The sequence below is a fragment of the Chrysochloris asiatica genome, unplaced genomic scaffold (genome assembly GCF_000296735.1).
Source record: "Chrysochloris asiatica unplaced genomic scaffold, ChrAsi1.0 scaffold00262, whole genome shotgun sequence".
NCBI classification, from domain to species: domain Eukaryota; kingdom Metazoa; phylum Chordata; class Mammalia; order Afrosoricida; family Chrysochloridae; genus Chrysochloris; species Chrysochloris asiatica.
In genome coordinates, this window is record NW_006408780.1 from 3,341,590 (window position 1) to 3,356,523 (window position 14,934).

General features: G+C 45.3%; 1 protein-coding gene across 1 annotated transcript in view; it reads left to right on the forward strand.

The window, feature by feature from the left end:
• EVC2 (Ellis van Creveld syndrome 2) overlaps nt 1-14,934 on the forward strand; it is a 158,481-nt gene that overhangs the window by 115,190 nt on the left and 28,357 nt on the right. The window contains exons 16-17 of the mRNA XM_006874141.1: nt 708-912; nt 1,651-1,773. Coding sequence (XP_006874203.1) covers nt 708-912; nt 1,651-1,773 — 328 coding nt within the window. The remainder of the gene's footprint in view (nt 1-707; nt 913-1,650; nt 1,774-14,934) is intronic.

Consider the following 14,934-nt stretch of genomic DNA (forward strand, 5'->3'; position numbering starts at 1 on the left):
TTTTTTTTTTTTTTTTTTCTGATTTTTAAACACTCAGGCATATATAATAATTTACACCACCAAAGGGCACATTCTACAAGTCTGCTTCCTGGTCACCAACTCTCAGTCCCTCTCTTCCCATGAGTCTAGAGTCCTCAGCTGCTCCCTCCCTCCATGTCTTCATCTCTGCCTCCATCTCTGGTGTCGCTGCTTCTCTGGATGGGGTCCTGCCCTCTGCTTGTGCTCGTCTCCCTTGACCGTGGTTCAGTTTTTAGGCAAGCGATCTACAGGTCTGTAAGGGAACAGTAACCCCAGTGAGGCACATATGTCTTAGAATGGTCAGCCATTTGCAGTCAAAGGGCAGCATGTACACAAGGACCAAGTTCAGCAGTGTTGGGAAGGAAGGATGAATGGAAACAGGAAACACAGGGAAGAAGGAAGTGAGAGATGTTACATTGTGAGAACTGCAGTCAACGAGATGAAACCAAATGTGTGTCAGTTGTTGAACAGAGAGCTGATCTGCTCTATAAACCTTCACCCATTTCACATTACAACGTTTAAGAGCCAGACAGGCAGACTTGGGGATGGGCAGGGATGATTAAGGCCATTGCTCTTGGTTCCCAACATGGATTTAACTCCTCAGACTCTGAGTTTCCGGCCCCCTGTGGCTCCCAACACCCCGTCTTCATTCACTTGACCAGTGTGTGTGACTGTCCCCCTTCTCCCAGGAAGCTCTGCTCTGCGGCCGGCTCCCTGTCCCAGGAGGAGCTGCTTGGGATGAAGAAGGAAGCTCAGGGCTCCTTCACGCAGTTGGACCAGAACTTGGCCCTCCCCAGAATCCGGGCCCGGGTGCTGCTGCAGCAATGCCAGAGCACATGGCGAGAAGCAGAGTCCCTGAAACTGGACCAGGCCCTGGCTGCTCCCGAGCTGCAGGTAGGGGAAAGTGGGCTGCCCTTGGACTACAGAGGTGGGACCACTCCCAGCTGCTGCCCTCCCCACCTCTGCAGGATCTGGCCTCTCACCCCCCACTGCCCCTGAGTACATCCCATCCCATTCCCTCTACAGTCCCCTGGGTGGACTTGTTGGCTGTGAGTCAGCTCAGATTCCAGCCTCAGTCTTCTCCTCTGTCAAATGGAACATTTGTTGTTAATGGTTGCAGCTGGGGCTTTCATAAGTGGATCTCCAGGTCTTTCTTCCTAGTCCTCTTTATCAGGTAGCTGTGCTGAAGTGCACTGGTTGGAATCGAACCAGGGTCTCCTAATTAAAAGGCTAGATTCCTACAACGGAACTACCCCTGTCTCTTCATAACCCCTTCCACCAAATGAGACATTTGAATTTGGGAGCTGGAGACCCCACACAGATTGGAATGTCTGAACGATTGGTGTGTATGCTTGTTTTCTTCCTGTAGTGTTTTGTCACCTGTTGTGATGCTCATGCTAGTTGTCAGGTTGTGTTACACTTTGTTCTTTTGTGCGTCAGATTATGTTCCTCTATTATAGTATTATTATACAATGGCAGGTGTCCTTGGGGCTTATCCTAGTCTATGATGACGTTACTATAGGGTGGCAGGCATCCCTGTGAGCTGCAGAACTGTCTCTCGAATGGAGCTGGGGCCCAGGGGGCTTGTAAGCCTGCTGGTGGTCCCATGTGTCCTCTTTCCCCATCCACCAGCCACAGCCCAAAGGGAGAAAGCAGCGCGTCAAGGGCAGAAGCAAGGCTGACCTTTTGAAGAAGTGCCTGGAAGATAAAATCCACATCCTTGAACAGCAGGGCCCCGAGTGCCTGACAGAGAAGGTCAGTATCCCGCCTCGTCGGTGGGTCGTCCACACAGGTGCTGGGCCACATCCCACGAGGCACGCTCACACCCAGTCACTCAGCGTGCAACTCGGGTTGGTTTTGTTTTTAATGATCTTTGATATTAGTGAATTTATATAAAAATCAATATTTTATATGAGATATAGATACCTCTCTCTGCCTATATATATATATATATATTTCCTTAAGGGGTTGTTCATTTGTAATTCTTATTGAGGGATTTATAAGAAATTTAAAAATACTTCTCACTGTCCTATGGCTTCCCTAATCTTGATGGTTTAACAAGTGGTGGTGAAAACGGAGGAGAAACTTATCTTCATTTTCATCATCAGGTTTTTTTTTTTAAGTTTTTATTGTGAACTGAGTGATCGTTTACATGTGAGAACATCAGTTTTAAACTCATCCTATCGTATTTCGTTTCATTGTGATGGTTACAAACATCATCATTCAACAATATTTGCTTCTATTCCCTCTGTGTTTTTGTTACTGATTTTGTATGGACGTACACAGAAACACTCAAGAATGTATATACATTTAAAGCACAGTGGTTGCGAATCGGGCTGCGAACCTTAAGGTCAGCAGTTCGAAACTACCAGCTGCTTCACGGGAGAAAGATGAGGCTTTATATTCCCGTCAAGATTTACAGCCTTGGAAACCCTGTACAGGGTCGCTATGGGTCGGAATCAACTCGACCGGTACTTAACAACAACAACAACAAACAACCACAGGGTCCATTCTGCAAGCCTGCCTCCCGGCCGCCAGCACACAGCCTTTCTCTTTCCGTGAGTCTAGAATGCCAACTTGTTTTGTTTTGTTTTTTCACAACTTGGTTTTGTAGCGCACTCATGTTGAACGGGCCCCTAACGCATCATGAGTGGCCCCGTGCACAGTGGAACAAAGTGCTACCTGGTCCTGAACCCTCCCCCTGTCATCATGGGGTTTTCAGGGGCTGATTTTCAGAAGCAGATCCCCAGGCCTTTCTTGGGAGTCCACTGTTGTCTGGAAGCCTCACCGACACCCCTGACAGATGGGACAGGACTGTTCTGAGGCTCACTGGTTGGAAATCGAACCTGGGACTCCTGCATGGAAGGCGGGAATCATTCCCCGGAGCCACTGCTGTCCTTTCTTGATAGGTGCTGCCAGGCCCATTTTAACTCATAGTGACCCCATGTGACAGCATCGAACTGCTTCTTAAGGCCCGCTAGGTTGTCATCTTTATGGGAACAGATCTCTAGGTCTTTCTCCTGCAGAGCCACTTGGTGGGTTTGAACCACCAACCTCTCTTTCAGTTAGCTGTTAAGTGCAGTTGAGTTGATTCTGACTCATGGTGCCCTGTATAGGGTTTCCGAGGGGAGACTAGTGGGTTTGAACTGCTGACCTTTCAGTTAGCAGTTCCTAGCTGAGTGCTTAGCTGTTGTACCTTCAGCATTCTTGCTCTGACCGTGGTGGTGGTTAATGAGTCATGGAGTCGATTCCGACTCATAGTGACCCTGAAGGTTTCCGAGGTTTACAGGAGCAGAAAGCCTCATCTTTCTCCCATGAAACAGCTGATAGTTTCGAACTGCTGACCTTGAGGTTAGCCGCCCGACTTGTAAACACTATGCTACCAGAGCTCCCTGAAGATAGTACCCATTCTTCACCCACCCTCACTTTTCTAGCTCTTTCTGGTTCTCTTCTTCTGTGTTCCCCCAGAGAACCTGTGTCCACTCCTGAGTCCATGGTCACTGCCATGTTTGTGCCAGACTCTTTCTTGAGTCACGAGTAGATGTCTTCTCACCCAGGACTCCCTCGTAGTCTTGAGAATACACTCACAACCCCCTGGGGCTCTCACGAGCAGCCTGGTGCCCTCTCCAACCCCATCTTTCATCCAAACCAAAAGCAAACTCACTGTTGCCCGGTCCACCCTGACTCATGGAGAGCCCCCTGTGGGATTGAAGTCCAGCTGCGCTCCACAGGGTTTTCCAGGAAAGGAGTGTGCCAAGCTTTCACCATACTTATTCAACCTGCATGCTGAGCAAATATTGTAAGAAGCTGCATTATATGAGAAAAACGTGGCATCAGGATTGGAGGAAGACCCATTAACAACTTGTGATACGCAGATGATACAACCTTGCTTGCTGAAAGTGAAGAGGACTTAAAATACTTACTGATGAAGATCCAAGAGCGCAGCCTTTGGTATAGGTTGCACCTTAATGTAAAAACAATAAAAATCCTCACCACTGGACCAATAAATATCATCCGTATTAATGGAGAAAAGTTTGAAGTTGTCAAAGACTTCATTTCGCTCAGATCATCCATCAACACTAAAGGAAGTAGCAGTCAAGAAATTCAGCAACACTTTGCATTAGACAAATCAGCTGCATAAGACCTCTTTAATGGGCTTAAGAGCAAAGATGTCAGTTTGAGGACTAAGGTGCACTTGACCCAAGCCTTGGTATTTTCAGTAACCTCATATGCATGTGAAAGCTGGACAGTGAATAAAGAAGACCATAGAAGAATTGATGCATTTGAGTTATAGAATTGAAGGAGAATATTAAAAGTACCATGGACTACCAAAAGAACAAACCAATCTGTGTTGGAAGAAGTACAGCCAGAGTGCTCCTTAGAAGCCAGGATGGCCAGACTTGGTGTCTCATACTTTGGACATGTTATCAGGAGGAGCCAGTCCCTGGAGAAGGACATCATGCTTAGTAAAGTGGAGGGTCAGTGAAAAAGACAAAGACCCCCAGCGAGATGGATTGACGTAGTGGCAGCAGCAATGGGTTATAGCATAGTAACGGTGGTGAGGTTGGCGCAGGAATGAGCAGTGTGTTTCGTTATTTTGTGCATAAGATTGCTGTGCGTAGGTACCAGCTCGAGGGCACCTAACAACAACAACAACAACAGCAGCAGCAGCGGCAGCATCCTATGATTTTTGATACATTAAATATTATTTTCATTCAGTTCAGAATATTCATCAAGTGTGATTTTTGCTTTCACTCTTGGGTTATTTGTTGTTGTTAAGTAACATCGAGTCAGTTCTAACTCATAGTAAAACTGGGTAAGGTTTCCAAGGAGCGGCTGGTGGATTTTGAACCACTGACCTTGTGGTTTTCAGTGCAGTGCTCCTCATTGAAAACAGCGCTGTACGAGGACTCCACCCTGGGTTTTTAAAAGTGTGTGATCGAACTGTGAAGTATCTGGCGAGCCTTCTAACATCTTTCTGTTCTTGTTTGTGGATGCTCTGATTGGCTGTGCAGGTTCCTGCTGGTGGTGTCTAGTCTGGGTTTGTATGATTCAAATCCTTTTAAGTCCATTTATGTGTATTGAGACTTTATTGAAGGCCAAAAAATATTCACCATTCTGATCAGCATTCTGCATTCACTAGAAGAGAATGTGCATTACTGTTGTTAAGTGCCGTCTGGTCGGTTTTTGCTCATAGAGACCCTGTGCAGGGTTTTCCAAGGAGCGGCTTGTGGGTTTTTCATCATCAACCTTGAGGTTAGCAGTCCAGTGCTGCGCTACAGTGCCACGCCAGGACTCCATTTAATATGAAGCGTTAAATGCCGAAATTACAACCTTAAAAGATGAGTGGATGGAGAGAGCTAAATGAGGGATAAAATGGCAGGGATTGTTTGCATTTTGTAGCAAAATTTGCAGAACTGTTTTACACTTTGAACTCTTTGTATGTATCACTTGGATACAAACAAACATAAGAAGCATGTTTTTGTCTCTTTCTCTTTCTCTAGTTTGGGGCTGAGTGTTCTATAAATGTCAACTGGGTCAGTTTGATCGATACGGTTTCTGTCTTCTGTGTTCCTACTGATTTTTGGTCTACTTTTTCTATCAGTGACTTAGTGGAGGCTATAGAAATCTTGAACTGTGATAAATTTGTATATTTTTCTCTTCCCTTCTGTTAGCGCGTGCTTTGTGTATTTTGAAACTTGGATACAGGGTGTGTAGTGAGTTTTAAAGGAGGCCTGGCCGAACAGTTATTCAACACTTGGCTGTTTACTAAAAGGTTGTCGGTTCAAACCTTCCAGCAGTTCCACTGGAGAACAGATGTGGCAGTCTGCTTCCATAAACATTTACAGCCTTGTAACCCTGTGAGCTCTGGTAGCATGGTGATTACGAATCGGGCTGCTAACCTCAAGGTCGGCAGTTCAAAACCAGCAGCCATTCTGCAGGAGAAAGATGAGGCTTTCTGCTCCCATAAAGATTTACAGCCTCGGAAACCCTGTACAGAGTCACTATGAGTCGGAACCGACTCCACGGCACCTAACAACAACAACAACCCTGTGGGTCAGTTCTAATCTGCTACAGGGCCACTATGAGTCGAAATTCGACTGAAGGGCAAGGAGTTTCCAGAAATGTAAGACTGATAAGAAATAGCATCTACCCACGAGAGAGCAACTTTGCATAATCAGTTTACTCATTGGAACCAAAGCTTTGTCAACTGTATTCAGGGGTTGGTCCTCAAAGCAGAAACTATGACAGGGTCAAGCAACTTAGGAAGCCACCAGGAGAAGACATGAAAATCCCACAGAGGGGACTTTGGTAAGGTGGGGAGGCTCTGTGTTAGTGAACTCCAAAGACGGCTTTGTATCTGTGGTTACCAGATGTTACGTGCGGTTTGTGGGCTGTATAAACCAGGCAGGCTCTAAGTGTCTAAAATATGCTGATTGGGACCACTTTGGAAACAGCTGGATTTGTACCAATCTGAGTTTGGTGCGTGTAGCTTGCAGAGAAGAAATAGACAAACTAGGGCAGTACACAGAGGCCATCTTTTACCATTAATGTTGGTTTTATGTATATTGTAGCTTTGTTGTTACATGCATAGTATTTAAGATTGTTATGTCCTCTTGATGCATTGATACCTTACTGTGAAGTCTCCATTGTCAGATATTAATATAGTTCCTATAGATTTGTTTTGATTAGCATTTGCATAGTTTAAAATCTGGAAAAGTGTGAGCCAGGGTTATAAGTATTCTTTCACCCTACGTACTCAACCTGTATGCTGAGCAAATAATCCAAGAAGCTGGGTTATATGAACAAGAACGTGACATCAGGATTGGAGGAAGACTCATTAACAACCTGCGATATGCAGATGATACAACTTTGCTTGCTGAACATGAGGAGGACTGAAAATACAGATGAAGACCGAAGACCATAGCCTTTGGTATGGGTTGCACCTCAATGTAAAGAAATAAAAAATGTTAACAACTTGGCCGATGACCGGCATTATGATAAACAGTGAAATGATTGATGTCAAAGATACCATTTCATTTGGAAACACAATCAACATTCAAGAACGTGACATCAGGATTGGAGGAAGACTCATTAACAACCTGCGATATGCAGATGATACAACTTTGCTTGCTGAACATGAGGAGAACTGAAAATACAGATGAAGACCATAGCCTTTGGTATGGGTTGCACCTCAATGTAAAGAAATAAAAAATGTTAACAACTTGGCCGATGACCGGCATTATGATAAACAGTGAAATGATTGATGTCAAAGATACCATTTCATTTGGAAACACAATCAACATTCATGGAAGGAAACGACGTATTGCATTGGGCACATCTTTTGCACAAGATGTCTTTAAAGTGTTCAAGAACAAAGCTGTCAGTTTGAGGACTGAGGTGCGCCTGACCTAAGCCATGGTATTTTCAATTGCCTCATAAAGCGAACAACGGATAAAGGAGAATGAAGAAAAACTGATGGTCTTGGCAAAGAATTTTAAATATACCAGAAGAGTGAAAAATCGGTGTTGGTAAAAGTGCAGCCAGCATGTTCTTTAGTACTGAGGATGGTGAGAATTTACCTCTTGTGCTTTGGATGTGTCATCAGAAGGGACCAGTTCCTGGAGAAGGACATCATGCTTGGTAAAGTGGAGGGTCAGCAAAAAAGAGGGAGACCCCCAAGGAGAAGGACATCATGCTTGGTAAAGTGGAGGGTCAGCAAAAAAGAGGGAGACCCCCAAGGAGATGGGTTGGCACAGTGGCTCTGAGACACAAGCATACCAAGAACTGTGAGGAAGGCACAGGACTGCGCAGAGATTTGTTCGGTTGTACGTTAAGTCTCCTGAAGTCAAAACTGATTCAACTGCGCCTAACAACAACTCCAGATTTCTTTGGATTAGTGTTTCCATGGTTTCCCCCTTTCTTTTACTTTTAGCCTTTGTGCCTCTACATGAAAAGTGAGTTCTCATAGACAAGGCTGTTAACTGGCTCTGACTTAGGGCAAACTTGTGTCCAACAGAACAAAGCATTGCCCAGTCCTGCATCTTACTTAAGCCGTGTTTAACCCCACTGGACCCATCTCACCACGGCCTCCCACTTCACCAAACACTGTGTCCATCTCCAGCCACTGAACTTCCCTATGGATATGCCAAACTATGTATTGCATTAGGCAAACGTGCTGCACAAGACCTCTGTAAAGTGTTGAAGAGCAAAGGTGTCAGCTGACCCAAGCCATGGTGTTTTCAATAACCTCATATGCATGTGAAAGCTGGACAGTGAATAAGGAAGACCATAGAAGAATTGATGCCTTTGAGTCATGGTGTTGGAGAATACTGAGAGTGCCATGAGCTGCCAAAAGAACCAACAGATCTGTGTTGGAAGAAGTGCAGCCAGAGTGCTCCTTGGAAGGCCAGGGTGGCCAAACTTTGTCTCTCATACTTTAGACATATTGTCAGGAGGGACCAGTCGCTGGAGAAGGATATCATGTTTGGTAAGGTGGAGGGTCAGAGAAAAAGAGGAAGACCCCCCAGCAAGACGGATTGGCAAAGTGGCAGCATCAATGGGCTTAAGCGTGGCAACAATTGTGAGGTTGGTCCTGAATCAGACAGTGTTTCGTTCTGTTGTGCATAGGGTCGCTGTGAGTCAGAACTATCTTGATGGCACCTAACAACAACAAAAACAATGACTGTGTCCAGTGAGCCTGGTGGCTCCATAGGCTAAGCACTGGACCGTGGCTTGAGTTTACTACTCTGTGGGAAAAAGAATAGGTATTCTGCTCCCGTGAAGATTTAAAGCCTCAAAAACCCTATTGAACAGGGTTGCTATGAGTCAGAACCGACTCAATGGCATACCACCACCGCCACCACGGAAATGTCTGGAGAGTATACTGGCTCCATACTGTAAGCACTGTACTACAGATCACAAGGACAGTGATTCGAGCCCATCCATGGGAAAAAGATGAAACTTTGTTTCTGTGTAGATTTACAGCCTTGAAAAACCTATACAGGGTCGCTATGAGTAGGAACTGACTCGACGCGTTTAACAATAGTGACATGGAGAGATCTACAGCAAGTGAGTTGGATAGCATTCTATGGTGATCCATATTGTTTTCATTGGCTAATTTTCCAAAGTGGAAGAAGTTGTTGTTAAGTGTTTTGGAATCTGTTCTGACAAATAGCTACCCTGTATTGGATTTCCGAGGAGAAGCTGGTGGGTTTGAACCACCAACCTTGCAGTTAGCAGTCCAGTGTTTATTCTACAGCACCACACCAGGACTTCAGAAGAAGTAATCTGCCTTAATTGAAACCTCTGCTAAAAATGTCCACCATGTGTGACCCTGCTGATTTTGAAATACTTCGTACTTCAGACATATTGTCAGGAGGGACCAGTCGCTGGGTAAGGACATCATGCTTGGTAAGGTGGAGGGTCAGGGAAAAAGAGGGAGATCCCCAGCAAGATGGATTGGCTAAGTGGCAGCATCATTGGGCTCAAGCATGGCAGCCCAGGACCAGGCAGTGTTTCGTTTTGTTGTGCGTCGAGTCGCTGTACGTCAGTACTGACTCAATGGCACCTAACAACAACAACAACAACAACAAGAAGCTTCTAGCGCACAGAGATCAGCAAGCCGCCACAGTCCGGCAAGTTGACAGATGAGTGGTGGAAACATTCTTTGGCAACATATAAGAGAACACGACATGACCATATTTCCTGCTCACCCCCTATTTCTGGTTTCTCCCTCCGTCTGGGTGACCTGCCTACCCCAGTTCATCCCTTCGTCCTGCACTCTGCACATAGGATGTGCCCTGCAAGGTGCATGGTTGCCAATGTGCACGGTTCATTAGAAACCTCTCTGAATACTCACGAGTGGGACTCCTGCCCCACACATCTTAGTGGGTTTCTGCAGCTGCCGTGGCAATCTTGTGAAGGTGTCTGCCCCTCCTTTAGAAGGGCCTGCCACTTCTTTGGAAGGGACTGCAGTTTCAGCAGGAGAATAATGTGCTCATTTCCATGGCCTGAGGAGGTGGGAGCTGGTGCTCACAAAGCTTGGGAACGAAGACATGTTGCCAGGCGAACTATCTCTGGGAGGTGAGGGGCTGCTCCATTCATCAGAAGTATGCCTGTGGACAGCCTCCTTAGATGGTAGCTCTTTAAAGCACTGTTCTGAGAGGCGTTTCACAGATCCCAGAGGCTGACGGAGCACAGTCCTCATTCCTCAGCTCGGCGTTCAAGGCTCCACAGTCAGGCTTCAGCTTGCCTTTCTGCGCTCATGTTCTACGTCTGCCTTTCCCGGAATAAGAGGTTGCTATGGTTACCTTTGTGCCCATTTGGATGTAGTCATTTCCTCTCTGCGTTTGCACATTGCCCATTTAAAAAATTGTACGTCTCCATTTTCTCAGATTTATGCTGGCGGTCTTTTAAGAAGTCAGATGATTTAAAAAGATATTGGCTGAACAAAAATCAGCATCCCTGTGGCAACCTGCTCTTCACCACTACAAATGCCTTTCTTTAAAATGCCCCAGTTGTTGTTAATAGCGGACTTACAGTAACACCTTAAGTCACGGTGGTCTTTTGATAACTGAACAAAAGATCTGGCTAACCCCTGGTCCTAGGTCAACCCTGCCACTGTTGGTACATTTAAGCCAATTGTTTGGACTATTGTATCAGTGTGTCTCGTTGAGAATGCTCCTCTTTTTTGATAATCTACTTTACCAAACATAATGTTCTTTTCTAAAGATTGATTTTTCCGAAGAAATCGAGCACCACTCTCTCCATCCTCACTTCTAAGGAGCATGCTGATTGTGTTTAAAACTGATCTATTCCTGCTTCTGACAAACCACGAGACAGTCAGTATTCTTTGACAATAACACAGCTTAACAGTGAACAGTCACTGCTATTGGGGAGTTGGACACCTCATGCATCACAACTCCCCAGAAATAACAACTTCTCCTTTTTCTCCCTCAACTTTTTAGACTTGATTTTTTTGGTGTACTCTTTCCTTTTCTCTAAGTAACATGTGTATCTAGACTGTTTCTTAATTTCTCTACTTTGTTGTTGTTGTTAAGTGCCGTCGAGTCAGTTCCGGCCCATAGCGACCCTGTATAGGGTTCCCAAGGGGCAGCTGATGAGCTTGAACTGCCGACCTTGTGGTTCAAACTGATTTTGCAGTCCAGCATGTTAGCCCACAGTGCCACACCAGGACTCCTGTAGTTGTTGTTAAGTGCTGTCAAATCGGTTCTGACTCATAGTAACCATGTATAGGGTTTCCACGGAGCAGCTGGTAAGCTTGAACCGCCGACCTTGTGGTTCAAACTGACCTTTCAGTCTAGCGCATTAGCCCACAGCGCCACACCAGGACTCCTTCTCTACTAAGTTGTTGTTGTTGTTAAGTACTGCGGAGTCGCTTCAGACTCATAGTGACAGTGTATAGGGTTTCTGAGGAGCAGCTGGTGAGCTTGAACTGCCAAATTTGTGGTTCAAACTGACTTTGCAGTCCAGCACATTAACCCACAGTGCCACACCAGTACTCTACTTTAGGCGTTGTGGGTTCACTTTCATTTATGGAAGATGGAAATGTAGTCTCTATCTTCTCTCAGCCTATACCACATGATCCTTCTATGCTAGTTAGATTTGTTGAGGGTTTCTGTTGGAAGAAGTACAGCCAGAATGCTCCTTAGAAACCAGGATGGTCAGACTTCGTGTCATGTACTTCGGACATGTTATCAGGAGGGACAGTTCCTGGAGAAGGACATCGTGCTCCGTAAAGTGGAAGGTCAGCGAAAAAGAGGAAGACCCCCAACAAGATGGACTGACACAGTGGCCGCAGCAATGGACTCAAGGATATCAGTGGTTGTAAGGCTAGCGCAGGGCCTAACAGGGTTGTGTCCTATTGTACTTGGGGTTCGTTATGAGTCAGAACTGACTTTGTGGCACCTCACAACATCAACAACATTATTATGACACTCATCTGTCAGTTTGCCATACTGTGGTGGCTTGTGTGTCGCTGTGATGCTGGAAGTTATGGTACCAGTATTTCAAATATCAACTGGGTCACCATTGGTGGACAGGGTTCAAGGAAGCTTCCAGACTAAAATAGACTAGGAAGAAGGGCCTGGGATCAACTTCTGGAAAGACGTGACTAAAAACCGTATGAATAGAAGCAGAACATTATCTGGTAGACTGTGGGAAGATGAGCCCCTCAGGGTGGAAGGCACTTAGAATGCTGGAGTACAACTTTGGAGACCTTCATCCACTGGTGTGATAGGACTCAAAATGAGGGAAACCACTGCCAGTTTCCATGTCAAGGAAAACTAGGCATTGTCAACAATGAAATGGAACACTTGAAGATTGGTATCTTAGCCGTTAGTGAGCTGAAAGTAGGTGAGTGGAAATGAGGAAGACCCTCAGTGACATAGATTGGCACAGTAGCTGCAACAGTGGGCTCAAAGTTAACGAGTGTGAGGATGCAGCAAGACCCGGCAGTATTTTGCTCGGTTGTACACAGGGTCACTTAAGTCAGAGCAGACTCCAGGACATTTAATTACAAAGAGAGCGGAAATGGGCTGATATTGCCCATGCTGTGCTGGGAATGACACATTAAAGATGAGTAGCATCACATTCATCGTCAAAAAGAACAATTCAAGATCTATACGGAATTATGAGCCCTGGCCTGGCACTGCCCGAAAAGCACTGGACTGCTAACCATAAGGTTGGCAGTTCAAACCTGCAAGCTGCTCTCAGAAATTAGATACAAGGTTTCTATGAGTCAGAACTGACTCAACAATACAATAGCAATGACAACAACAACAACAACAGAACGTGCAGCTGTTTATGGTAACTCATTAAGGACACGTCCACACAACAACCACAACACATCATGAAGTACAACATCATCGGTGACAAACCCACTGCCATCAAGCCAAGTTCTGCCTCCTAGTGACCCAGTGAATAAGGAAGACCATAGAAGAATTGATGCCTATGAGTTATGGTGTTGGAGGAGAATACTGAAAGTGCCATGGACTGCCAAAAGAACCAATAGATCTGTGTTGGAAGAAGTGCAGCCAGAGTGCTCCTTGGAGGTCAAGATGGCCAGACTTCATCTCTCATACTTCAGACATATTGTCAGGAGGGACCAGTCCCTGGAGAAGGATATCATGTTTGGTATGGTAGAAGGTCGGAGAAAAAGAAGACCTCAGTGAGATGGATTGGCACAGTGGCAGCAGCGATGGGTTCAAGTATACCAACCATTGTGTGGTTGGCCAAGGACTGGGCAGTGTTTTGTTCTGTTGTACATCGATTTGCTATGAGTTGGTACTGACTCGATGGCACCTAACAACAACAACAACAACAGTGACCCTATATAGGACAGGAAACTGCTTCTTAGGGTTTCCAGGCCTGTAAGTCTTTCTCCCATGGAGCAGATGGTGGGTTTGAACTGCCTACCTGGTGTTTAGCAGCCCAACACTTAACCCACCACGACACCAGGGCTCCTGTGTCAGTGACAAGGGAGAGTTACATCTCTGGTGAATGTGGAAGAAGGAACTGGGCATGCTCAACTCAGCTCAGCTGCCGCCTCTGTCTTTGCACGTCCGTGCCTGCAGGGAGACCCACTTTGTCCCCATTATGGGTGACCTTGGCAGTGAGGTGGATCTATTGGAGAGCTGTTCATCCATTTAGACAAGCATCTGAGCCACATTCTCCAGTCTAGCTTTCATTAGCATGAGAGGTGACCTTTGACTTCTGTCTGACTCATCCATGAATTTAGCTGTGTTAGGTTCCAAACTTGGGCAAGGAGGAGGAGTAGAATTTATTAAACTCCCTTTATTGTTATTGAGTTGGTTTGACTCATAGTGACCCTGTATAGGATTTCTGAGAGCAGCTGGTAGGTTTGAACTCCCGATCTTACTGTTAGCAATCCAGTGCTTATCCTACAATGTCAAACTGGGGTTCATTGAACGCCATCCCGTTGTTGTTAAATGCCATTGAGTGGGTTCCAACTCATAGTTACCCTGTATAAGGTTTCCGAGGAGCAGCTGGTAGGTTTGAACTGCCAATCTTTTGATTAGTAGTCCAATGCTTATCCTACAGCGCTACACCAGAAACCTCCCCCCATAACTCTCTGCTTGTTGACATGAGTTAATTTTATTAAGCATTGAAGATCATCACAGTCCACAGACGAAAGGTTGTTTGAAATTCCCATTCAAAATAGTGTTCAGCAGTGTATTGTTTTGCAAATGAATTTTCATGCTTTTCGATAGCTTGAATATATAATGAAGCCTGTCATTAATATCTCATAGAAATGCAAATCCAGACCCCTTCCCCTGAATTCCTTCTGCTGGGATGAAAGGCCACACTAGGGACTGTCTCCTGATGCTGGAATGAAACAATTAGGCTTTCCAAAGAAGAAAAGAAGATTTTAGAACAATCTCTTTCTTTTTTTAAGATTCACTCCCCACCGTATCCTGATGATACATAAAAAGCCTTACACTTTTACATCCACATATAGTTTGGAAAAAAAGAAAATTCAAAACTCTGAGACATCGCATGTATTCTGAGCAATTATTCCAGTCAGATGCCCCTTAGTCATCAAAGTGACTCCTTTGCTTTGTAAACTTTAATGAGCCATAAGGAACCAGTTTCCCTTGAGTTGTTTCTGGCCTGTGGTAGCCTGTGTGTATCAGAGTAGAACTGTACTCCATAGGGTTTTCAGTGACTGAGTTATTTTGAAAGAAAAATGCCATACCTTTTTTCTGACGCACTTCTGGGTGGATTCCAACTGCCAACTTTTTGGTTAGCAGGCAGGCCTTGTATTGTATCTGAACTTAATTTCTAAAGTACTGGCTGCAGCCCAGCCTGGGAGCCTGGCTCCATTTGGAACCTTGATAGAAGCTTGGACACTGTTTCATTTGAGACAGTTCT